Source organism: Hakea prostrata, chromosome 3, assembly GCF_041222555.1.
Source record: "Hakea prostrata isolate BN-2017 chromosome 3, UWA_Hpros_2, whole genome shotgun sequence".
Lineage (NCBI taxonomy): Eukaryota > Viridiplantae > Streptophyta > Magnoliopsida > Proteales > Proteaceae > Hakea > Hakea prostrata.
The window spans coordinates 64,971,668-64,998,660 of record NC_142602.1 but is presented as its reverse complement, the minus strand read 5'-3'; the positions used below and the strand labels follow the sequence as shown (position 1 = coordinate 64,998,660).

At 39.3% G+C, this 26,993-nt stretch overlaps 1 protein-coding gene across 2 annotated transcripts in view; it reads left to right on the top strand.

Moving 5' to 3' along the window:
- ILA (putative protein kinase regulator ILITHYIA) overlaps positions 1-26,993 on the top strand; it is a 112,731-nt gene that overhangs the window by 72,762 nt on the left and 12,976 nt on the right. For both annotated transcript variants that reach the window (XM_089150711.1, XM_089150710.1), the window contains exons 33-54: positions 3,848-3,970; positions 4,086-4,142; positions 4,223-4,333; positions 4,475-4,666; positions 4,764-4,937; positions 8,074-8,184; positions 8,264-8,333; positions 8,412-8,490; positions 8,593-8,695; positions 8,785-8,955; positions 9,049-9,171; positions 9,289-9,402; positions 18,191-18,297; positions 18,427-18,478; positions 18,560-18,666; positions 18,768-18,827; positions 19,122-19,236; positions 20,881-20,991; positions 21,119-21,256; positions 21,334-21,456; positions 21,578-21,649; positions 22,355-22,467. In XM_089150711.1, the coding sequence (XP_089006837.1) occupies positions 3,848-3,970; positions 4,086-4,142; positions 4,223-4,333; positions 4,475-4,666; positions 4,764-4,937; positions 8,074-8,184; positions 8,264-8,333; positions 8,412-8,490; positions 8,593-8,695; positions 8,785-8,955; positions 9,049-9,171; positions 9,289-9,402; positions 18,191-18,297; positions 18,427-18,478; positions 18,560-18,666; positions 18,768-18,827; positions 19,122-19,236; positions 20,881-20,991; positions 21,119-21,256; positions 21,334-21,456; positions 21,578-21,649; positions 22,355-22,467 (2,426 nt within the window). The remainder of the gene's footprint in view (positions 1-3,847; positions 3,971-4,085; positions 4,143-4,222; positions 4,334-4,474; positions 4,667-4,763; positions 4,938-8,073; positions 8,185-8,263; positions 8,334-8,411; positions 8,491-8,592; positions 8,696-8,784; positions 8,956-9,048; positions 9,172-9,288; positions 9,403-18,190; positions 18,298-18,426; positions 18,479-18,559; positions 18,667-18,767; positions 18,828-19,121; positions 19,237-20,880; positions 20,992-21,118; positions 21,257-21,333; positions 21,457-21,577; positions 21,650-22,354; positions 22,468-26,993) is intronic.

The following is a 26,993-nucleotide window of genomic DNA, read 5'->3' as shown; positions in this document are numbered from 1 at the left end:
TGAGGAACATTAGGAGGTGCGAATGATATACAGTGATGCCTTTGAAGCTTGCACGGTTCACATTTTAGATGTTAAAATCTTTTTGCTAGTGAGAACTATTTGTTGGAGTTTGAAAAGAGAATGATTTCCCATCTGGTACCGACTATGAGGCGAAGTGGTAGCAGACACTACCATGGTAGTGGAGTCTTCATATTTTAGAGAATGTCGATTATCTTACTGGCACAAATTTTTGGTGGTAAGTTAGGAACTTGAAGAACACAAGTCATTGGAGGGAAGCATGGCAAAGAGACCATCATGGAAGTAGTCACATAAGTAGATGAGCCATGAACAAGAATGACCTCAAAAGAATGGGTAGTCATCTGAGGTGAAGAAAATGTGGACTTTCACTTGTCACAGGTGTAGAGGCCCCTTGAATTGATTATACATGAAGTTGATGAAAATGGTAGAGAGTATATCAGATGGACCTATGTGAGCAAGTTTGTTGTAGAGGAGCATGGGTCATCGACTAAAATTTCAATAACGGTTGTAAGGATTTGTCTGTAATCATCATGAGGTCCAAAACTAGATGATGGATCCTTAGAGGTGGATGCAATATGCTGGTGTCGCCAGGAAGCACCTTCATAGAATTACCATCAAAAGCGATGATGTTGGCCAACTCTGTAACCTAATCTAGTTTGCCATGTTTCATCTACAAGGTATCAATATTGATTTAACTTGCCAAAAAAAGGAGCCTACCTGACTTGTCGGTTGCTGTGCTGTCCACTCTTACTATATCCATCAGGGCCTAATGCAATATTCTCTTCCACAGAATTAGAATTTTTCCCTTGGCTGGTAACAAATGTATTAGGGGAGGCATCTTGGTGAGAAGGTGTAACGATACACTGAAGACATGTATGGGATTTATTAAGCATATCGACTTTCTCCACAGTAACAATTGACTTTTAATGACCTGTAATAGTCCAGCAATGAACCAAGCAACTTATAACTCATGCTGGAGTTGTAACTGTTCAAGGACTTGCTTCCTACTTGATTTATCATACTTATAAATTCCATGTACATTCTTCTCTTTGGAGTATGTTCTCTTCAAATCATCCCAGACTCCTTCGAAGTGGGGTACAGCATTAGTTTTGCGGTAATAACCTGATCCGAGCTATTCCACTACCGTAGATGTAGATTATCATTCTATGCCATCCATGCCTCATGCATTGATCTTAATTCTCGGCAGGTTCTTTGGAATCGGCTGATGGAGGATCAGATCGGATGTACTTCAACTTTCCTTGGTATTAACTTGACCCTTAGCTGCTTGAGCCCATAGAAATTCTTGAGAGTATAATCATTGATTACTAAGAATAATTTTTGGGAAAAAAATTACCATCTGATACTCTTCCTTGGGGTCAAACAGGTGACTTCCCTACTTTGCATGGTTGTCAAAGCGTCTGCCTAGGTGGCAAGGCAGTTTTTCAACCCCCTTGTTTTGAACCGCTTTGTTAACATGCAATTTTTTGGCTGCTCTTTCACCTAATTGCTACCACTATGTCGCCTTGTGCGCCTTATTGCCGCCTAAAACACCAAAACGGTCACCTTTTTGACATTTTGTACATGATAATATTTTTCTTTATTTTTTTATCAAATTTTATTCTACAAAGCCGTATACAAACTTAATAGTTAGTCATTTTGGAGTTGGGAATCAATGAATCATTAAATGGATAAGGCACTTATTTAGCATCACACTATCATAGAGGTAAGTAAAAATGTAACATTACTACTTTCATTTTCATACTTATAATTTTTTTATATAGTTTATAGTCTTATGTTATGATGCTTGATGAGATGAACTTATGTTTGTGCTCTTTTTTGAATAATTCTTCATAATTATGATTCTTGAATGCTTGTTTTTTTAGATGAATGTGATTCTGAAATGTTTATTTAGCTTATAATAGAAATTTATCAACATAAAAGTAGTCATATTAAAAAAGTTTGACCTAACTGCTTTGGTCGCCTTATTGCTGCCTATGCACTGCTTTGTCGCCTAATTGCCTTGGTGGAGCCCCAGTTGCTTTGGTCGCCTTGCCGCATTGACAACCTTCCTACTTGGGTACCATGCTTGTTACTGTTTGGCTAAAAGCTTGAGCTGTTAGGAAAGGTCAGCATACCAAACCTAGCAGCTGCGAATAAAGAGCCAACAGAATAGTGCTGATGCGAGGATCTGATGAAACCAACTGCAAAAACCATAGAGAAAAATCAGGTCGGACTGAACCCAAATCTGGATTGACTGACTTTCCAGATAAGATTAACAGGACTCTGTCACTGGTCGTATCAGCTGGTTAGGTAAGGAACAAAATATGAGTTTATACTCAACAAATTTACCCCCAAATAAAAAGGGAGCACTGCAAGCTCCTTCTGGTTTTCAACTAGAACCACAATCAGTGGTCCAAAATTCCTCAGAGTAGCAACCAAGGGGACCACCTTTGGATTTCAAAGAACTCTTGAAATTTCTGAGATAACTGCTGGGTTAAATACTTCTCCATCATCAATAGTTCAATGCCATGCTGGTTAAATTCTTCATTGGACAACTATATTTGAACCGGACTACCACAACCCGTCTTTGTCATCGTCTCTTTTTATGGTTGAACTTCATCATCATCGTCATCATCAAGCCTTGCCTTCCAATCAGCTCTATGTGAGGTCATGTTAGATACAAGGCCTAAGTTATGTGTATCCTTTCTCACCACTTCTCTTAAGGTTATCTTAGGTTTGCCCCTAGCTCTTCTAATTCCTTGAATTTGGATTATATTACTTCTCCATATAGGGACATTTACAGACCTTCATTGAACGTGGCCTTACCACCTGAAACGACTTTCTCGTAGCTTATCACTTATCAGAGCAACTCCAAATCTACTATAATATGATCATTCCTTATCTTATCCTTCCTAGTTTTGCCACTCTTTCATTTTGGCATCCTCATTTCTGCTATACTGAGGTTATCTATATGATTCTTTTAACAACCTAACACTTTGCACCACACATCATAGCTGGTCAAACAACGGTTCTATAAAATTTTCTTCTGAGGTTTAAAGGACTATGTCGATCACACAAGACCCTGGATGCACCTTTCCACTTCATCCATTGTAGTTTAATTCTTTTGGAAACATCATCCTTCTTGTCACCTTTTTTATTATGATTGAACCAAGGTACCTATAATTTTCACTTTGTGGTTTCTCCTATTGCCAATTTTCACGAACCCATTTTTAATTCTATTGTTACTAAAGTTACGTAGCATAAAATTTTATATTAGGTAAATGAATTTATGACATTGTAACAAGCAATAGGTATGGGGCCCAAAGTTTCCAATCTCAACCTTAAGCCAGGTCAGCCAAATGATACCTCAAACAAAATCAAATCTGATTGTATCAACATGAATTTCAGTTTAATCAATTGAATAATCCAAGAATTGAATCAATCAATAGAATTCTCCAAGAATTGAATATTTTAGCATTATAAAGCAGTGTACATTCAGTTACATGTGGAGGGAGCAAACCAACTGGCTGTCTTCATAGCAGCAAGTGAATAGTGGACAGCGCGTGTGGACATCTAAAGAGCTTCCCACTGTGTTGCTAGGATTGATCCAGGACACATCATCATATAAGTTTTATAAGCTGTTTTAGGGAAGGAAATATTCCTTTTGGATGGAGTCTCTGTCCCATTTTTGGGTGGTTGTTGGAGAGTTGGAGACTGCCTACCATGTGTACTGCCTTCCTCTCTAATATGAAGCTACTTATTGAACAAAATTAGTCTACAAAGTTTAGCTCTGCTGCAATAAGCTGACACAATATTGTTCTTTACTCAGGGCCTAGAGGATAAAGCTTGGCGAACTAAGCAAAGTAGTGTTCAACTACTTGGTGCTATGGCCTTTTGTGCTCCTCAACAGCTGTCTCAGTGTCTGCCTAAGATTGTCCCCAAACTAACAGAGGTTTATACCCATTCTTTTACTAGATTTTTATTATCTTTCTAAGTACCCTTTGCTCTTTCTTGTCAAAAGTGCCTCAGGTATCATCTCTAACACAAATACTACATTTTTCTATCAGGTTTTGACGGATACACATCCAAAAGTCCAGTCAGCTGGGCAAATGGCCCTTCAGCAGGTGATCTTTCTGCAAGAATATGTAGTTTTTGTTTGTTACCAAGTCCTTGCTTAATTGTTATCTGTTTGCCTCTTTCCCAGGTTGGCAGTGTAATAAAGAATCCAGAGATTGCATCTCTTGTTCCCACCCTTTTGATGGCTCTTATGGATCCTAATGACTATACAAAGCACTCGCTTGATATTCTCCTTCAAGTAAGATTCTACGGATGTATCTATGACTTCTTATGTCTTGTTGTTGTTATTATTCATTGATCAATAGCGAAGTTATTAGTGGAAAAGAAGAGTGCATTTCCATTTCTTTATCCGCTCATTGGTTTTTCTTTTTTGTTGCAGACTACTTTTGTTAATTCTATTGATGCTCCTTCATTGGCACTATTAGTACCTATAATCCATCGAGGATTAAGGGAGAGGAGTGCTGAAACTAAAAAGAAAGCTGCCCAGATAGCTGGAAATATGTGCTCATTAGTTACGGAGCCGAAGGACATGATCCCTTACATAGGTTTACTTCTTCCAGAAGTCAAAAAGGTACATTGGAACTTTTTCTCTTCTGACTTTTGATGCTGTCATTGTTGTAAAGTTATTTTTCACTCTGATGGTTGTGTATGGATTCCCATTGAAACAGGTTCTCGTGGATCCTATTCCTGAGGTTAGGTCAGTTGCAGCCAGGGCTCTGGGATCTCTTATTAAAGGAATGGGAGAAGAAAATTTCCCAGATCTTGTTCCATGGTTATTAGATACACTTAAATCTGATAATAGCAATGTTGAGCGCTTTGGGGCTGCCCAAGGACTGAGTGAGGTTAGTCCACCATGCCCTTTTTCCAGTCTTCCACTACTCCCAAGTCCCAACAACTTGTGTGACAAGAAAGAAACCCAAAAACTGTTGTTGCTTTAATTTATTTTCTTGATAATCTTTGTAGGAATTTCATCTATTTATTGAAAAAGAATGGGAGAAATTGCTTTTGTGTTGGGATGATTTCTAACATCATGATTGATTATGTTGACCATCCAAAGTGTTTGGTAGGGAGAAAAGCTATGGGGAACTTGTTTTCTAGAAGTCACATGATTGTATTGTTTTGAAAGTAATATCCTTGTATTTTTCTACTAAATGAGCCTGTTTTATTTAACAACAGAAGTCAGTTCTGAAATATAGTTGATAAGTTAAAGTTCACTTATTGTAATCAGTGTCCTTTTTGCTGTGATACATAGAAAAAAATTCGAGGGAAACTCAAGTTTCGACGAGGTGAAAAGCTGGATTAATTGTATTTTGGGCTGGAGCAATAAACTTATTTGAAGTGGCTCCTTTTGTACCAGAGAAGCCCATGTATGAACAAGGATTAATTTTACTTCCCCATCTAGCTATTCTAGGGTAAAATGGGAAACTTAGGTGGAAACCTAAGAAATTTCGAGGAAACTTAAGGCTTTTTTGTGCAAGTTTTGATATATTTTAGGGAGTATTTTGGGGTGGGACTCTGCATTTAAGCTAATTGGAGTATAAAGAACACATTAACACATGTATTTCTCTATAAAAGTTAATGTAGATATGTCATTCAATGTACATAAAATCAATGTAGAGTTGTTTGAGAAGTACACTATAAACTTAAGTACTTAAGTACATAACATTCAATATATAACTTGTAAGTTCAAAACATCAATTACAAAGTAATTGACAATAAAAGGGAAGTACAACTCAGTGCTAAGAGGAGTGCCTTGGTGGACCCATCCCATGGGCCGAGTAGTACTTTGCCGAACCAACAAACATAGACATCCCATGATGTGTTATGCATATGGTTGTCGAGGTAATCGACAACTACAACTCTTTAAGCTTGGTCATCAACATGCTTAAGATGACTTGTCTGATGGAATACACAATTTGGATAGGGAAGTTCTGATGGAGGGGGTATTGGTCGTGGTATTTGGGGGAATATGAAAGAAATAAACAAATAAAAAATTTGGGGAAACCATGAAACTTGTGAGAAAAAGTAATAGGTTTTCCCAAAATTTCCTAGGTTTCCTCGAAATTTTCCAAGTTCTCCTTGAATTTTTTCTCATGAGCCGGCTTATCTAGTTGGGTCGAACCGGGTTTCGTCGAAATTTTGGGGGTTCCGATAAAAACCTGGGACTTTTTTCCCGCTCACCCATGGTTCTGTTTTGAGGTTCTCATAATACGAAATTTCGATCGAAAATTCGATGGTTTTGATCAAATTTTGTACGATGCGTGAGAGGCATTCAGCTAGAAAATCTTGGCGAGCAGGAATTGTAACATAGATTCAGATTCTTGCATTCATCACATGATTGAAGCTTTAGTTTGTATCTTATGTTTTCCTAGGCTTAATGTATCTCCTCATTTTCTTTAATTTCTGTCTACTTTTGCTTTATTGGGTTTGTGAATACCTTCACAGGATGTTTGAACTTTGAACACATCAAGCATCGAAGTGGTTTCTCTTGAAAACTGGATCAATGTCTGAAGCCTTGAACTTCTTCTGAACTTGAATCTGTTCTCCATTTAAATTTCCACTGTTCCAGTAAACAAATTTATCGTCCGTTGTTCTGAAATAGATCTTAGTCGCCCCACAGTTGCTGAACTAGTCTGTCAAGGGTCAAATTTTTGAATTTTAGACCCATTTCATCCACTTGCAAAACTGCATTTGTTAAGGTTTCTTTTCATATTTGTCAGGCAGTGTATTTGCTAGGGAAGGATTTTGCTACTCAAATTGAGAATACTAAATCTGATGTTATTTTAAAGAGAGTGTTGATGTCAAATTAGTTGGTCATTCACAAAATTGTGTAGTCAGAATCATCTTGAATGTAATGCTGGTTTTTAGTGATGCATTGGATGCCATCAGATCAGAGCAGGTGCTCAGTGGTGCTTACCAAATCGTTGTTGCACCCATGGTAGAAGATCTCTGCACGAGAAGAGATCTGAACACCAGTTGAATCAAGAGAGATCTCGACCATCTAGAGTGAGATCTGGATCGAGATATACATCCTTTATAGAGGTCTAGGAACTGGCCCATCTCGGTGGGTTTTAGGGTCCCAATTGGGTTGAAACTTGGTATTTAGCTTAATTAAGGCCTTTTGAACACGTTGGTGGCCTTGGATTTGTCATAAACAACCCTATGTATGATTTCTAAGTCTACCCATAGTGTGAAACCGAAATGTAGTAGGATTATGGAATGCAATGTTATACAACATGTAATATAGAACCTTTAAAGCATATAAATGAAAAGCAAGTATATCAAATGCATCAACTAACTTCAATGTTATCAAAATTCCATCCATATGAGTATCATAATCTCAATTTTCAAGAATAAAATAATTATACAACCATTAGAAGTTCTATATAAGTCATTAAATCATAAATTCATAAGACAAGTAGAGAATGATTGATCTTCCTTGTTGTAGATGTGTTAAGAGTAGTTGCAAGTGAAAATTCAGCCAAAATCCACAAAAAAAAGGCAAAAATTGAGAGTTCCAGTGAGATCCAGGGCAAGATATGGCGAGATATGGCGAGATATGGCGAGATATAGCGAGATATGGCGAGATCTCGAGCGAGATATCCCAACTCGCAGATCTCGACCTCCATCTCGTCTCGCCAAGGTGGAAAAACGAGATATCTCGCGAGATCTCGGCGAGATCTCGCGAGATCTCCCACCATGGTTGGATGATGTTAGGTTGTTGTTGCTAATATTTCTAATTATTGATGATGATGTACATGCCTTCAGATTTTGTGTTTTGGATAGTTGAATCTTCTTAGCTGCATTTCAATATGATATTGATATTCCTCTGTGCCACTATGCTTATTTTTTATTCAAAGAGGCAAAGCATTTTGTAATTAAAGATACATCTATTTATTTGTTCATTTTGTTTGAGAGACTTTAGCTCACTTCAGTAATTTAATACTTTACTGACTTGAGAAATGTTTCTGGTATCAGGTTCTAGCTGCCCTGGGTCAGGAGTATTTTGAGCACCTACTTCCTGATATCATCAGGAACTGCTCCCATCAAAAGGCATCTGTTCGTGATGGCTATTTAACCCTTTTCAAGGTGGACATTTAGAATTTATTATGGTTTATTATACTCAAGTTTGTATTTATCTCACCTTTTGATGTTCATTCGTCTGTAGTATTTCCCAAGGTCATTGGGTGTCATGTTCCAGAATTATCTGCAGCAAGTACTACCTGCTATTTTAGACGGTGAGTGTATCTACTTCTATGTGAAAAAATAAGGCACCAGATATGATATGCTTTAGATCTAAGCTTATATTCTTCCAGGTCTTGCTGATGAGAACGAATCTGTTCGTGATGCGGCACTAAGTGCTGGACATGTTTTGGTGGAGCATTATGCAACAACGTTTGTGCACTCGAATACCCATTTGATGATGAATGTTTGCTGAAATCCACTTATATCATTCACTAATGCTCACTTCCCTTGTCTTTGTTATTCCCAACTCAGGTCTTTACCCCTTCTTCTCCCAGTTGTGGAGGATGGTATTTTTAATGATAACTGGCGTATTAGACAAAGTTCTGTTGAACTTTTGGGTGATCTCCTATTCAAGGTAGATGCTGTTAATGGTCTTACTAATGTTCTAGCTTTCAAACTTTTTTTGTTCATAAATATATTATTCTCAATTTATGTGTCATGCAGGTTGCTGGAACTTCTGGAAAGGCAATACTTGAGGGTGGCAGTGATGATGAAGGTTCTAGTACTGAGGCACATGGTCGTGCTATAATTGAGGTTCTTGGAAGGGACAAGCGCAATGAAGTCCTTGCTGCTGTTTATATGGTTCGGACTGATGTCAGCTTATCTGTGCGGCAGGTAAGGCACACATCTTGACTGGGTTGCATGCAATTATTTTTCTTGCTTCATGTTAACACTCATAAATTCTATCTACTTCAATTCATCTGGCAGGCTGCATTGCATGTATGGAAGACTATAGTGGCTAATACTCCTAAGACTCTCAAAGAGATTATGCCAGTTTTGATGAGTACCCTCATTACTTCTCTTGCATCTTCATCATCAGAAAGGCGTCAGGTTCTCTTTATCTATTTCTTTGGTGCAAGTTTTCTTTATCTATTTCACCATAGTGATATCTTGATATTAATGCGTGTTGTCAATAACTATCAATCTTACTTTCCTTGCTTCTATAAGGTTGCTGGACGAGCACTGGGTGAGCTTGTCAGGAAACTTGGTGAAAGAGTTCTTCCATTGATTATCCCGATACTGTCACGAGGGCTAAAAGATGCTGATACTAGCAGAAGACAAGTGAGATTTTTTTTATCATAAAATTGCACTTTGAATCTCCTCTGTTTTGTCATGTAGTTTTAGTTTGATAGATTACAAATTGGATAAAGTACTTCTTCTTCCTAGTTTGGATGGTGACATGTGCAAAATAGAGGGAGAAAAATTCTTTGCTTGTTGACTGAGTGATCCCACAAACCAAAATCTCAGAACTTTATTGGATGGAGTGTATTGAACACAAAATGTACTGCTTTGGCTTTATGGAATAAAGTGTCTGCTGCTGAAGTTCATGAATCCATCTCAAATAAATTGGCCTTTTAGACACCACATAGGTAAACTGAAAATGTGATCCATCTCATGCCTGCTTTGGAGATAGGTTGCTGGCTTTTGGAGCTAATTGGGCTTCTTAAGGCGTATTTCCTTATTTTATCAAGTTGCCCAAATGCATTCAGTGGCCCAGTGCTAGGAAAGCAACCAACAAACGACCACGTGGACCTGAACCACCAGTCCATCCCAAACCCTTCTTGGACTCTCTTCCCCACTGAGGACCCTTACTGCAAACAGAACTGTTTTGGTATGCCGCTTTTGCACTGTGCCTGGAGTAACTGACTCCTCTGGTTTGTGGGCAAAACTGAGCGGGAATTCACTCCTCAATGGTTACCACATTGCGATAGGGTCCCTCTGTTGCCAGCGATGCTACCAGATGTGATTTTCCTTTGTTGTCTCTGTAGGCCTCATCCAAGGGGGTATAGCAGAATCTTGCTTAGCCCAACCACCTGTCTCTCTTATCCGGCGATGTGCCTCCATGGTTAGATGTTGATGTCGTCACTTGATTCAAATGCTCACTGCTTACTGAATAAGCAGCATTGACTTGCTCTGAAAAGTCAGAAGTTGCAAAGGTTCCTGTCATCCAGAAGGCTCATAGTTGTCACAGCGACGAGGCGACTTAGGCTAGTTTACTTAAGGTGATGAGTTGACGAGGCGCCCTCCGAGGTGCTTTTGAGGATGTTGAGGCATAATAAGAGAAATTCTTAGTGTATATCTATCTCATATTCTCTAATTCATTATATATCTATCTTATCTTATAGTCAAATATCCTCATTAGTAGAAGAAAAAAATGAAACAAAACATATAGCCAAATATCCAAATACCAAGTTTTAATTATTTAAGCAAACTATCCCACTTAAGGTCTTTGTTGCACAAAGTGCACCTGACTGTATTCATATCAGCCACATCTGGCCAATACCCATACTTCCACCCTAGGTCATTTGACTTGGCCTTTCTCTTTGGGTCTTTTGAGGGATCATAACTAGCTTCACCCCTACTAGCAACAGCGGCCGGATTATCAGTTGAGGCCATTGTAAATAACTAAGAAATATCTACGAATAAAAAACATGAAAGTTGAAACACATGCATATAATCAGCCAAAATTAAAAACAACAACAATAATGATACCACAAAGCCAATTAAACATCTATGGTAGATCATATTGATTAAGCATTTCTGAAAGCAGAGTTAAAAAAAAAAAAAGAAAAGAAAAGGCCGAGAATCTTAGAAGCAACTATTAGAGGCTTAAGAGCATGAGGGTATTTAATAACAGGTCATACAAAGTCCCTAATGGGACTCCAAAGGCATCAATGACTTGAAAAACATGAGAGATTTGAAACTAGAAACCTCACCGTGCCGGAGATGAGCTGAAGACACCGTGTCTTCTTCCCAAACTCTGCCGCTGTCTCCTCCTCAGCCACCCTCTCCCAACCCCACCACTAACCTCCCTCCCCCTCTTGCAAAACCTTGGAACTCCCTCTTCACTAAGCAACCCCTCTCAACTGGCAATCTGAACGTTTCCTTCATACCCCCTGTAACCAACAATTCTACCCCTCTTGCTCATTGCCTAGCCACTGCCCCTGGTATCACTTGCTGGGAATCTGCCATTATTGGCAAGTTTCTTTGCCCTAACCCCCCCCCCCAATCAACATCCTGAAATCATCTTTTGCCAAACAATGGAAAGCCTCGGGTCTCATGGACACTTTCTTGCTTGATGCTGGAATGTTCCTATTCAACTTCTCCTCCATGGACTGTCGAGATTGTGCGTTGGATGGTTCCCCTTGGTCTGTTGGAAAATCACAAATCTTTATCAAACCTTGGTCTCAATCCTCTCCCCTCCACATGGTCGACTTCAACACCCCTGTGGATCAACCTTCTAGGACTGCCTCTCGAATTATGGAACAATGACTGCCTCAGTAGAATCGGCTCTGGAATCGGTTTCCCATTGCGCACTGACATTAAAACCCTCAAGATGGAAAGGCTCCCTTATGCTAGATTGTGCGTCGACTTCCCTGTTGCTAAACCTCTACTCGCTTCGGTTTCAATCACTGATGACAATGGCCTACTGGATGAACAAGTAATAGTGTATGATTGGATTCCTTTGCATTGCAATAGTTCTTCTTTCGGACACGAAGATGCTTCCTGCGCCTCATCCACTCAAGCTCATACCAATATCAGCTCACTTTCAAGTCCCCTGCCGTTAAAGAATCCTCTGCAAATCTTCCCATCGAGACTGCCCAAATTCTTATGAAGATGCCTCTGATTACCAAAGCTCCTCAGAAAATCATCGATGCTCTAAAAGAAATTGCAGTTTCTGAAGTTCCTGCTCACTCCACTGTCGCTGCCGGCAGATCTGAAGATGCAAGACCCTTTTTTGCTAACACCTACTGGAGAGTTAGAAAAGGCTCTAGAAAACCATCGCTGGTGAACAACACAGCTTCCCAGGCTAACGCAAGAAAACACTGCTACAGTCTGTACCTCCCTGTCACTTGCGAATCTGGAATTCACGCAAAGCTCCACTACCGCTACAACTCCTTCAAGCTCCATCACCTCAGATTCAGCTCCCAAGGCTCAGGAAATCAAGCTCAGATCAATTCGGTCTTTGAGTGGTAAGTCTAAGCTTAGAAAAGAGCACCAATCCCTTATCTTTCACGGAAATTGTAAGCTGCCCAGTTTTGCCTCTAATGGTAGATCTTAACAAAGCTTTTGACTCCATTCGCTGGGATTTCATTAGTGATGTCCTCTCCACCATGGGCTTCCCTCTCCCTTTCATTCATTGGATGGACATCTGTATCTATTCGCCCCGCTTCTCCATCATCACCAATGGCTCTCTCCTGGGCTTCTTTCCTTCCCGTGTTGGCATTCATAAAATTTGGCCCCTCTCCCCATATCTCTTTTCCTTAGCGTTAGAGGTCCTCTCCTGCATTCTCCAATCCAAAACTAATCAAATTCTCATTTATCCCATCCCCAAATGTAAAACCATCAACCTCACCCATTTTGCTTTTGCTGATGATCTTATGATCTTCTCTAAAGCAGATCATCAATCTATCTCCTCCATCATCTCAGCCTTATCGTTCTTCGAATCCCTCTGGGGCCTCCAAGTCAACCTTGATAAATCCACCCTCTTCCTCTCTGGTGTCCTCGATTAGCTCCAAACCTCTCTTCTCCAGCTCTCGGGCTTTAAGCCTGGCTCCTTTCTCGTTGTCTACCTCTACCTTGGCCTTCCGTCATCCCTAGTAGACTCACCCGCCACCACTGCCTCCCTATGCTCGATCTTATCCACAAGAAGCTTCCAACTTTGGAAGGGCAAGCTTTTATCCTTTATCGGCACAATGGTTCTTTTTCGCTCTGTGCTGCAATCTTTGTATATCTATTGGTGCGAAATCTTCTTTATCCCCAAATCCACCATCGATGCTATGGAATCCCTGTTCTGTGCCTTCCTTTGGAAAGGGTGGGAAGCCTCTCGCTTTTTCCACCCTATCAATTGGTTGACTATCTGTCTCCCAACTTCTAAAGGAGGCCTAGGAATCCGCCGAATAACTAATGTTAATCTTGCATGCCTCCGTAAACTCATTTGGAAAATCGCCTCAAAGCATGATTCCATTTGGGTTAAGTGGGTCCTATCCTACCTTCTTTGTGCGGATTCCTTTTGGACTATTCCTATGCCCTCTAACCCTTCGTGGTTCTGGAGGAAAATCCTTACTGTGTCCCCGCGCCCTCTCTACCATTTCTACCATCATATCCTCCGGCTCTTCTACCTCATTCTAGCTTGATCCGTGGCACTCGATAGGCATTCTCTATAACCATTTTGGCCCCCGTAATGTTTATGCATCCCGTATCCCCAAAAGCACCCCCTTGTCAGCCTTCATCACCAATGGTTCCTGAAATCCTTCCCCCCTCCCCCTTCTCACTCAGGTTTGGGAGTCTCTCCCCCCTCTCATTAGTTCCTCTCATGATTTCACAGTTTGGCTCTTGTCTCCCACCAAAACCTTCTCCACCCTCTCAGCCTGGAATCTCCTCCGAGCCCATAACTCTAAACCCCCTGGGTCCCCTTGGTCTGGTTCAAAGGTTTCATCCCATGCCATTCCCTTACCCTTTGGAGAGCCCTCAACCAGCCCTTCCCACCCAATCCTTATTAGCCGTCATATCCCAATAAACCCCAACTTCATCCTATGTTGGAACGACCTGAAGAACCTTGAGCACCTTTTCTTCTCCTACCCCTTCTCCAGACCTATTTGGAGAAAATCCCTAGCCTCCATTTGGCCCCGTTCCAGGCGTTCTTTTGGGTTTGCTCGTGACTGGTCTTGGATTGTGTGATACTTCTCAGGCTCTTCCATTTGTGATCGGATTGGTAAGTTAGTTTTCTATGCCTCCACCCATCGTCATTGGTGAGAGCGCAATCTCTAAGATGGACTTCCAAATCCAGCTCTTCAGACATGATTTGGAATGCCATTTAGTTTGACGTTTCTTCTAGATTGTTAGCTTATCCTCATCCCCCTGTTGATGATACCCCAAGGAATAGATTAATTGTTATCTCCTGGGGTCTTAGCTCCTCTTTTCGGTCTTCCTCTTAAAGACCTTGTATGCTTTTCTTTTTTTCTGATCTTTAATATAATTATTCATTCATCCAAAAAAAAAAGTCCCTAATTAAGCATTGTTTATTTCTGGAAACATATAATAGAGTTAAAAAAATAAATTCTGGAGACATACCGTCGCTTGAGAAGATGGTGTACAAACACCCAAAAGATCGCCGGAGTTTATTGCAAATCGATCATTGATTTTGTTAAGATTATTAGGCTTGAAAAATTAACAGCTTAATGAAAGGGGGGGAGGGGAGAGAAGTAGTAGAAAACAGCGTCTCCAACCTTTGTTTGAGATGATTTCGCTGGAGTGCCGCTGCAACTTCAGAATACTGGTGCTGCAAGCCTGCAACTGGTTTGTACGAGATTTTTTAGGGGGAAAAAAGAAAAAAGAAGAAGAAAGAAGTCGCCAGAGAGAGTAGAAGCACCTATCAGAGTGCCGCTGCAACTTCAGACTACCGGTGCTGCAAATGGTTTGTACCAGATTTTTTAGAATAAAAAAAAAGGGGAAAAGAAGAAGAAAGAAGTCGGAGGAAGTAGAAGCACTTACCTGCTTGTCGCCACAAAGCTGTCGCTGCAAGTGCCGGACTGTTGGTTGTGGGAAGAGAGGAAGACAGAAAGAGAACAACGTATTTCTGTTAGGGATTTAGACTCGAGTCATTATTCTTTCGCTTTTTTTTTATTTAAAAATTTGATCCCATGTAGCGTTAATGTAAATATGCATATTACTTCCAAGCAATAGTTAATTTACAATCGGAATCTAATAACTCTCTACCTTGGATTTGGTATCTTTCATGTTTGGTTTTATTAAAAAAAAAAGTCGGTCGCTCGGGGGCCTAAGGTGTTCGAGGCGCCTGAGGCGACACCTCAAACCCCTAGGCGACCGCCTTATGGTCTACAAATAAGGTGACATGTGATTTAGATTTACGGTCTCCAAAGGTGTCTGGACACCTAGGCGACGCCTTAACAACTATGAGTGAAGGCCGTTACTCAACGTTAGGGGAGCTGGATTTCTTAACGGTTCCCATGTGCTTCACCACTAGCCAAGCCCGAATGCCTGTTTGCTTCGAGGAAGCTGCAGACTTTGTTTTTGTAAACTTGTGGCATTCAATCAGTCCTTTGAACCAAGACTTTATGACTTCCGTAGCCCTTTCCTCGGTTTCAATATAAAAAGGGCGTACCCAGTGCCGAAGCTCCCACACTGTGGGGTCTGGGGAAGGGACTTTCTAGGCAGCCTTACCCCTGCTTTGCAGAGAGGCTGATTCGATATAGCTGCTGTTAAATCCACACTCAGATTTGTTATCTTCCCTTTGCTGAAATCGAGTTGCGGGGCCTCCTTGAAGCTTGTCCAATCAAACTCCAGCCATTTTCTCTGGTAGACCCGATCCAAAATATCCCCTTGCAGGTGTTAGAGAGCTACCCAGTCAATATCCATACTCAATCTGATGGTCTAAACAAAAGTAAGTATAATCTCCCCAAGCCATGCATTCACACTTCCTGTACCGGAAAAGATAAGACAATCCAGTTTCGATCTTTCTTCCCTCAAATCAAATTCACTATGAGACCAATTGATCAGAATCTTCTATCTGGGTTACACAATATGCAATAAGAAAATAAAGAGATAATCCTGGTTACAATGGTGCCACATCGCCTGCAGCATGCGCTACCCTCAGCCAATGGCTGCCCAAAACACACATAAAACAACCGATACTTCTCCTCATGTTTCCCCCCTTTTTATCTCCCAGCAAGAGATGTTGATTATGGTAACCAGCTCCCCATCCATGAATCCTGCTCAAAGTACACATTTTTGTCAAAACCATGCGAAGTTTTGGCCTCTAGGAAAAAACAAGTCGAAACATGCTGGCCGAAGTTGGTTGGAACAACAGCTTTTTAGGGTTTATTCTTTTATTATTACGAGTTTTGCCAAAGTCTCAATGGTTTTGACAGTGGTTGTTGCCAATGGCTTCAGCACAAAGCAGTCAGCATGGAGATTTACAGAAGGGTCTTTCCCTACTTCACCCTCCAGGCTCGATGGTTTCACACTACTTCTCGAACCTTACATATTCTCGACCTACTTCGCTGCTCGAGCTACTTTTGAGATATTTTGCTTGGTAAATTTACAGTCATCTGCGCTTCACCTAAGTGAGTAACAGAAAGAAACACTCACAGGTTTTTACGAATTGAAATTTGAAAATTTTCTGGTTCTTGTCTTCTTGAACCACAGAGGTTAGCATGGTGGAGTTGAAAGGGGAGAGATAGATAGTGTTTTTACATGGTGATGGAAGGCCTGTAATCTTTTACAAGGAAAATTCACTCTCAAAAATCAGAAGCAACCCAGAATTCTTTTAAGCAGATTGGCCAGACCACACAGAGCTGGTTAATAGCGTGGAAACCTATTGAAATTTACTGCAGAAAATACCTGGTTTCGACTGAAATGGCTGAAATTTTGACACTGTTGTTTTCTAGGAAGGCTGAAACCAGCCTTGAAATGGAGTTTCCGAACCTTGGTCTTGCTCCCAGGGGCCTATCAATCTGTATGCCAATTGTGAATTGTGAAGATCAAGTAGCAGATATCTTCATGAAAGTGTTACCTCAACGTGTGGTTCATCCTATTTTGACCAAGCTAGACGTGTGTGATATCTATGCACCAACTGACAACATCGTGCATTAATGCGAATTTTGTTTTTTTTTTTGTTGGGTAAATCACTGGTGCAATTTAATGTTCACCGATATCCTTTCATGCATATTACAATGTCTCCCTTGTAGGCATTGTGGGGAAAAAAAATTAAATAAAATGTTTAGTCATCACTGACTCTAGTCTGCCTATGTGGACTACGTGTTAACAGTTGCTTCCCATTTTGCTGGATTAGTGACTAGAAACGGTAATCCTGAGATTTGGAACTGGTTATTACAATGCATTTAATGGTACAATCACTGAAGAGTGAGGAATTTTTTGCTTTAGCTTCATAAAGCAAGTGAGCAATGCTTTTCCAAAAACATTATATGGGGTATCCTTATATTTTTTGAAACTATAGGTGTTTCTAATTAGCTCTTTCTGTTGTGTTCTTCCATAAGTAAATTACTGTTCTGAACTTAGTTTTCAGGTTTGTCCTTGTAAAAATTTTATTCCTGAATTTGTTGTGAAAAATTCTGTACTTGTCTTCTGTGCTGGATTTTATTTGTAAATGATGGAATTGTTTGGAAAATTAAAATGTGTACTAACATTAAATATTGTTATCAAATAATTGAAAGTAATTCTATAACATATTAAGATTTGAGATGCAATGCATATTAGCCCTTCAGTACACCAGTTGATTGACTAGTGTTATATGGTTCAAGCAATTTTCCTTGGCTTTAGTTGATTTGACCCACATAAGATCCCGGGATACATTTTTTTGAAATTTAATATGCCATAATTTTTTTTGTGTACTATTGTTGATTTATCCGACTCTTTTCACATCGATTAATTAATCCTACAAAAAGAAAAGATCTTTTTATCTCATGAATTCAAGAATACGGGTTGGATCAGATGACTCCAGGATGATCCGGTTTGATTGATCCCCTTCGTGACACTATGGTTATAGCAAATTTCATCCCATTCTTGCCAATCTGGATAAGCAGTAGTCAGAACCAATACCATGTTTGCAGTCTTTAATATGTTTGCCTCTGTAGAGTTTCTCTCTGTTATACTAGAATTTGCCATCATGATGTGTTTCATAGAGTTGTTGCCTGGTATTAGTATCTACCTAACCTGGAATGTATATGAAACATACTGTTCCTTTCCTTTCTGTACAGAGTAATTCCTTAATAGTTTAAGGCAGTTGGTTTTTTTTTTCTTCCCCTTTTAAGAAGAGATAGTTTTTTCTTTTAATCTCCAGTATTCATATTCACATCTCTGAACACAGGGTGTTTGCATTGGTCTAAGTGAAGTGATGGCTTGTGCTGGCAGAAGCCAGCTACTTAGCTTCATGGATGAACTCATCCCTACCATAAGGACAGCCCTATGTGATAGGTTTGCTCTTTCTATAGATCTACATTTTCTGCACTTGTACCTTGATAGTAATATTCAAAATAAATTGTGTTGTCTCCATTTCTATCATACCTTGATTATGAGGAATATAATTAAATTTTCTGTCAACAGCACGCCCGAAGTTCGTGAGTCTGCAGGCTTAGCATTCAGCACTCTGTACAAGGTTTACTGCAGTGTGTTGTAATATTTTTTTTCGATGTTTTAGCTTGTGAATTTAAATTAATGATGAAGTATAATATTCTAGAGTGCGGGAATGCAAGCAATTGATGAAATTGTCCCAACACTTCTGCGTGCATTGGAAGATGATAAAACCTCAGATACCGCCCTAGATGGCCTGAAACAAATCCTAAGGTAGTATATTTCTGTAATGGATTAAAATATTTACTATCAGAGTGTCAAGATTCATATATGAATATGAAATGATTCTAACAGTACTTCCTTTGTTTATTCAGTGTCAGGACTGCTGCTGTGTTACCTCATATCTTGCCCAAGCTCGTTCATCTTCCTCTTTCGTATGTTTTCTACCCAGTTTCTTGTTTTGATATTCTAGAATGTGTCAAAAGAGGGGGTTACCCAGCACATGAGGTTCCCACAACTGTGGGGTCTGGGTGCTTAACAGAGTCTGTTTTCTGAACCCATGACCATTGGGTGACAATTTTAATGTTACACTGAAATCCACTGTCTCTCTAAAATATGTACAATTCTACCTTTAAACCTCTTCCCACGTGGGATATGTGGGATCTGATTATGGGTTTCTGGTGTTTTGTATTTTATTCACTCTTCTTTTGTCTTCATTATTCATCCAGTGCCTTCAATGCGCATGCTTTGGGAGCACTGGCCGAGGTTGCAGGATCTGGCCTTAATTTTCACCTTGGAACTGTTCTTCCGGCTTTACTATCTGCAATGGGCAACAGTGATATGGTGAGATAACCATCCCTAAAGTAAATTTTCAGGATATTGAACAGGCATTGAGTTGATTCAATTGGCACTGTCATGGGATTGTGGTTTAATTAATTTTAAAATTTATTCATTGGCCTTTTCTGTATGTTTATTGACCAAAGGACTTGATTGATCGGAATAGCAAATCTTTATATGTTATGTAAAGAGTCAATTAGTCGATGCATAAAATCCTAGAACTGGAATCTTCATATGTGTTATCCTACCCCAAAAAAGGGGGAAAAAAAAGAATCTTCATATGTTATGGTTTTTTTCTTCTTCTTTTTTCCCCTCTTTTTGAAATAAAAATATCATTGCCAAACCCCATTAAGGGGAAGAAAGGAAAAAGGCTCTTTATACCCGCCCTATTATAGATAGGGCAAACAAAAAAGAAAGGGCCTCAGCAATTTCTAGTCCTCATCTATCTGGTGTTTTATCCATTTTTAAGGTCTTTGATCCTCAAAAGGGGAAATAAGCGCGCGCTGTAGAGTTTTTCAGCTGGTTTTGGCGCTCGTATTTATTGTCGTTCTCAGCTTACTCAAATAAAGGGGGCGATGGCGAGCCAAACTTACTTGGCCAGGGCGCAAAATATCATTGCCAAACCCCATTAAGGGGAAGAAAGGAAAAAGGCTCTTTATTTTGGTTAAGGGGGGTTGCTAGTGAATCTCAAACGAGAATTAGCTTGGCAAAAAAATAGCAACACTAGGGCCCCAGGTAAGAAGACTCTATTTTCTTATTCTAGCTTGGCAAAAAAATAGCAACACTAGGGCCCTTTTTGTTGGTTCTGATGTTGGTCTTCAAAGGATTTTAGTGGACTTGTGTTGCTGTAAGCTCTCAGAATACATGGTGCTTGTGTGCTTTTATGGCCATGCAAGCCAGGTAGCTGGAGCCGCTGGAAAAAGTCTGCTAGATCCTATATGTGTATATATATACATGCTGGAGCAGTCTAGATTTTTATGGGTTTTATCACTCCTTGATGGCTGGAAATGCAATGGATCTGTTGTATCACACTGGATCAGTCAAATTACAAGAGAACTGCAAAAGCAATGAATAATGGTGATATTAAATTCAAGAGAGATACAAAGACGGATAATGATTAATGCTGAATAAAATGTTCTTCTCATGTTTCAGAGGGTGTTTATTAAATATTCCAAGCATCTTCAGTCTGACTTGCAGGCTTAGGTTGACGTCCTGAATGATAATTTTCTTATACATGTATTAAGGAGAAACACAGCTAAGTCTATCAAATACATCTTCATGAGAAGAGCTTCCTGTGATTTCTTTGTGGTTCCGACTCATGTCTTATAATTAAGTGTTGATATGTAATGTTCTAATGAAGAAGTTCATTAAATATTAGGTTAAATATTTATTGAACGTGTAAGAGATTGCAAAATTCTCTCACTCAGAGTAAGGAAAAGGCATTCAAAAATGTTATTTTTCTTGGGGTTTGTTATCTCCATGCAATTCATATCAATTCAGAAAAAAGCCAAAAAAGGGGATTGCCCAAAAAAATAAACTGCAAGTTAACTGCATTTTAACCATCCAAGATCTGACCTTGATTCCGTTTGTTGCCTCTTCTTCAATTTAGAGCCACATTGTTCAGTTGTACTGATGCTACATAAATTTTAGGATGTTCAAAGTCTGGCTAAGAAAGCTGCAGAAACAGTTGTCTTGGTCATTGATGAGGAAGGTGTTGAATCTTTGATTTCTGAACTTCTTAAAGGCGTTGGTGACAACCAGGTATTGAATCTTTGATCTCTATCTATAGGTGTTTGTCAAAATTGTAATGCTAAGCTACCCTTTTTTATACATGTTCCTATGCATATTGTTTTTCTCCCTATATAATTAATCTCTTCACTTTTTTCAGGCTTCAATTAGAAGAAATTCGTGCTATCTAGTTGGATATTTCTTCAAACACAGCAATTTGTATTTGGTTGAAGAAGCTCCCAGCATGATATCAACTCTTATTGTCTTGCTAAGTGATTCAGATTCAGCTACAGTTTTGGTAAATGCTTGTGCGATATTATTGTTGCTTACTTTTTCTTTATACAAAAAGATTGAATGTTGCCTTCTGCACAACAGGCTGCTTGGGAAGCTTTATCACGAGTTGTTGGTTCAGTTCCCAAGGAAGTGCTTCCGTCCTACATAAAGATAGTTAGGGATGCTGTATCCACAGCAAGAGATAAAGAACGTAGAAAAAGGAAGGTATGTTAATTCCAAGTCCGTGGATACATTGACATGCTGAAGTTATTTATTTCTTGCTGTAAGGCACAGGCAACTCGAAGTAAATTTGCATCCCTAATTCTTTTGTCTGGTGGATTCTCAGGGAGGAGCAGTTCTCATACCTGGTTTCTGTCTTCCTAAAGCTCTTCAGCCATTGCTTCCAATTTTTCTTCAGGTACTCCTTTTCAATTTTCTTTTGCAATTACTATAAAAATCATGGATGCTATATAAAAAGTGCATATTGTGAGTTGTTGCATATTACTTTTTATTTTTCTCAAAATTATTGGAAAATTGTTGATTCTCTTTACTTTTTAATTCTTTATAGAAAAACAACTGTGTGTATTGCTTTATATTATCTTTTTAACCAAAATGAATCTTGCTGTCGCATATTTCTTAGATGCATTTTATGTATACATATTTATTTCTATTTTTTTTCTACCTTTTTAAATTAATGAAAATATTCTCTATCATAGAAAGTTGAGTCAATTTCTTTTTGGAGAATCACCAAGTCTGAAAAATAGAAAGTGCTTAGTGTGTTTGGCATGACAAAGATTTTATGCTGTAATCTGTTGATTTTCTTAAACTTTCAATAATTATTTCCATGGATTATTTAATTGAATTGGGCTGTTAATGAATATCCCAGTTTATATTTCATCTGTTCTGGAATAAATTTCAAAGGAGACTTGTGATGTTGTTCATCAAGGTTTTGTTCCTTAGTTTATAATGTTTAGCATAATTTTACTTTTCTGCTTGTATATGAGTTTTGTTTATAGAAAGCAATGTTTGCTTTGATTGTGTTGTACGGCATAGACTATTATTCTTGCACTAGCATTCACATTCTGACTGAACTTTGTCTTTTATGTATTTATTGTGCCTTCAGGGCCTAATAAGTGGCTCAGCAGAACTAAGAGAGCAAGCATCACTCGGTTTAGGAGAGTTGATCGAAGTGACTAGTGAGAAAACACTGAAGGATTTTGTTGTTCCAATAACTGGGTATGTACATGAAATTTTTTGTATATAAAGATGGTTTCTTAGTTAAATTCTTATTGCTGAAGCAAAGAATCATTGTCTGTACTTGTACAGTTATACGTCGTTGAACTTAATTTATTATGGTACTTGCATTTTATTGTTCTGATTGCATCATGGGGGGCTTTTTCATTGGCAAAGAGAAAGAAATGCAGTGTTATCCATAAAATACAATTTGGGAGACCTGAGAAGTGTGGGAATGTTGAGAGGTAGATTTCAGTGTGTGAAAAAGAGGAGTGTATGCAAAGGGGCAGACCAGCTAATGCTGATGCACAGTCAATTTGGGGTTGGGAGTAAGCCTAGGGTTGGGTCATATAGGGGTTGGGACCTTTGTTCCATAGATTCACTTGGTGATGTGCCCTCCCATATGGCCTAAAACATGTGTGCCAAGGTGTCACATGAATTGAATTCTTTTAATTAGTTTAAGTATGTAGTAGGGGTCATGTGACCACTTAGTCACGTGTCTTAATTAGATTTTTGGGGTCAATTACATGGTAGGCTAGAAGATATGGGCCCCTTTCCAAATATAATTGGAGTTGGGATTAATAAGGAATCAAGTTAGTTTGCCTTCCTCTTGTTGATTACACCCCTTATATTTGTATCGCATCAACTGAGAAGTGAGAAGAATACACGGACTGAGTTGATGAAATGTTGATTGCTATTTAAGCTTTTCGTTGACTCCTTGCATGAGACTTGAGCATAGGAGTCTGGAGCTCCATTTTTGCTTAGTTTTAAGACCTTATTTCTGTTCCGACTGATGGACAACCTTCATTGCTGATCAGCAACCCAAGATTCTGAGTTGGGAAGTCACCTCTCTTGCACGGGATTCAGCCCCCCTCCCTTCTCTTTTCTCATCTCTAGTTTTGTTCACAGGAACCTCCATTCGTAGGTATCCAATTCATTCAAATTCAACCCACAGCACCCCCCCCCCCCATATCATAGCCTATATCTGATCAACCTTGCTGCTGCATCTAACCATTATAAACCCCTAATTTTCCTTTTCAAGGATGGCACTGTTGACCTGGAACTATCTTCTATGAGAACATACACAAAGGTGTCCTAACAGAGATTCTGCCCAGCCCAATCCAGCTTGTCCTCCTATCCTCCTAACAGAACCATTTGAATCGGGTTGCAATCCAACCGCCCGAAATCCTAGATCTAGATTTCTTTAATTTCTCTCAACAAGACCCAAATATCAGATCTATCATTCTAGCCCTTCAACTTTGCCCTACTTTTGAATGGTTCAACCCTTTGTTCCCCATTAGAACTCTATCCAAACCCCTGCTCTAGAATCCATCTGTAAACCCTGAAAACTTAAATCTCAGATTTCACAATCCTAGTCCTAATTTCCACAAATTGGCATGGTTTTGAATTGAGATCCTGTATTAACTCCTAACTGAACTTGTATCAATCTAGGACTTCATTACTTGCATCAAGTATGACCTCAAATAATGCTGATTGAAGTACAATAATTATTTGACCAAAAAATCAGTACAATACTTATTCACTAAATTATATGCTTCTTAAGTGTCAGCTGAGACTAGGGTTCTTGTACCGAGCAATACTTTCCTTGGTGATCCCCTGACAACTATCTGCAACCAGCCAGGTCAGACTATTGGTAGGTAGACCTTGGCTGAACAGTTTGCAGTTATCAAACATGATGTGTATTAAAGTGCTACATCCGCAAGAACAAGCACAATAGTAAATAATCTTAGTGCTTTTGTTATATGTATTTTTACTTAACTGGTTTTGCTGGTTTAAAACAATGGATCAACTCAAGTATGGTATTCCCTTTGCTAGCTTAGGCAAATCTTAGAAGTAAATTTTAATTTCCCACCCTTCTGTGATTTTTCAATGGAGGTCTCTTTTTTCAAGAATTACCCAAGGGTAAGTACCCAAAGGCTGCCTAGAAGGTACTCTTGGCAAGGTTATTAATACAACAATTTGGGGGTGAGTTTTTCCTTCTTCTTCTCTCTCTCTCTCTCTTTTTTTTTTTTTTTTTTTTTTTTTTTGTGGGTGGGGGGTGGTAAGGGGAGACTCAAGAATTTGGTTGGAAAGCGGAAGTAAAATTTGACAGGGGAAGAAGAAGGTCCGAAACCTGATTACTTTCCTGCCTAGAACACTTTCCTGGGAATACCTGCTTGATCAACTTGACAGAACACTGGCCCATGGATCAAGAACTCAGTCTTAAGGCCAATCCCGTCATACCAAGTTAGGGAATTGATTCAAGTTTGGCAAGATCTTGCTAAGTTGTTGATTTTTCCCCTCAACTCAAGGGGTATTATTTGGGGCTGAAACTTCCTATCTAGGCTATTTAAGACCTTCTAAAACACAGTGATGCCCTCAGATTTATGAAAGCAGTGTGTATCTTGTTCAAACAAGTTCAATACATTACACGTCTATAGTTAAAATGGTAGTCCAATCATCAAAGTTACGAGTCTTACGACTCGAGAGTTGATACCCTTTGTTCTAAGCACATCATCTCATCTTGCTAAATAGAAAAAGCAAGATATCTTGTGAGATGCCATATCATATACTGTGCAGCAGTGTTGAGGTCCTAGATTTGGCATTCATTGAGTCCTACTCCCACTGCTACAGCTCCAACAGCTTATAGTTCAATAAGTTTTCTAAATACCAGTGTTTGAATTCTTCTATGTAGGGTATTAGTGTACTCGGTATAAAGAGTCCTCTAGGGACTTTGAAACTGAAACAGTAAGAGAAGAGGTCTCTATTGCATGAAAGTGAGGAATCCTAGAACATCTCTTAACTAATTCCTACCTAATCATATACTGTAGCCTACCTTTTCTCAAGGATCAATTGAATATATTTTGACTAATAAGGACTTAGAAAACGTCTATCAACTCTAATGAGGACTAGGCTTTATATAAAACAAAAACTGAGTATCAGGATCTCCATATTCTATGTATGCTGTTTAAGGTCCATAAAGTTAGCTGATTTCAAGGGGAGCCTGACTGATGAAGGCCCAATTCATATAGTTGTATCAACCTTAGGTGGTTTGCTAAGAAAAATGGTCTTCTTTGGTGCCAGATTTGCGTAATCCCCCTACGTATTTTTCTACTTCTCCTAAACCCTGAATCACTCACAGCCTACCATCCATCAAGACGAGTTCCCAGGAAAAATTAACCGTACCTGCCGAGATCTTGGTGCTTTTTGGACCACTGAGTTGGCCACTAAGACTGGGTTCTACGATCATTGTTATATTACATAAGAAAATCTATAATCAAAAGAAAAAGGAAAGGGGGGGGGGGGGGGAGAAGACAATTCTTGCAAACAAGTGGGGAGAATAGAGCATTTACAATTTATGACACAACAGCAGGAGGAATAGAAATAGTTGCAACATAAAAAAGCTGTTATATTATGAACTTGAAACAAAATAAATAGAAACCAGAAGCAGCAGATGGCTGATATTTGTGACTCCCTCTTATGGTGTACTCTAAACCCATGCTCAGCTGAGATGATGTCCTCATCTTGTGCTTTACAAATGTCAAGTTCTTGCCTAAATGGAAAAATAATGCTCCAAGGAAGGCTGATAGGGTGCTTGCCAAATGCATGGAGAGCATATGACTGAACTGAACTGAACTTGGAAATTTGGTATGTGCCTAATCCAAACCATGCTTTCAGTGATCGTACTTCCCATATTGTTTTTACACTTGGCTAAAAGCGTGGACTGTGTGGGCCCTATGTGGACCACCCATGAGAACTTTCCCCATTTTGTTATTTATTTGATTTTGAAGTTAAATGTTGCATGGACTTGGTTATAGCAGTGACTCTTATAATCCTGTTTCCCTTGAATGTTTATCTTGGGTTTTATTCCAACCTGATTCTGGCTCTTTTGAAATCCATCTTGGAAGCACATTTTCTGAATTTTAAAATAAGATCTTATGTAAGCTCCTTTCCTATGCTGACAGGCTCATGCTGATCAAATCCATCTCCATTTGTCATATATCTATTGGTGCAGCATTTACACCATGCTAAGTACATATTAAGCTATGGAATCCATATTCGGTAACCTTCAATGGGAAGGCAAATGAACCATCAAATTGTTCATCCTATCTGTTAGTCCTCCATCTGTAGTCTCAAATCTGAAGGTGGCCTAGGCATGTATTGTAGTCGTGACTATAACATCATAGGCCATAAGCTAATTTGAAGAATCTCCCACAGACTGGCAGGACACTATTTGGATTTACTTTTATCTTCTTAAACAGGACTCCTCGACAGTTCCTCAACCTTCCAACCCCTTTTAGGTTTGGAGTTGACTGGTACTTGTCCAACCTCTTGCCTTCTTGATCACCTCTTTGGTAATTGCCAATGGCTGTTATATCTCCTCTTGGCTGGACCCCTACAACCTTCTATGCATTCTTTCCAGTCTGGTTGGAGTGTGACCATTCTACTCTTTTGCAGTCCCCAAGGCTGCCCCTTTTTCCACTTTAATTTCATTGAGCTATTAGTCCACTACCCGCTAGCCCCCCCCC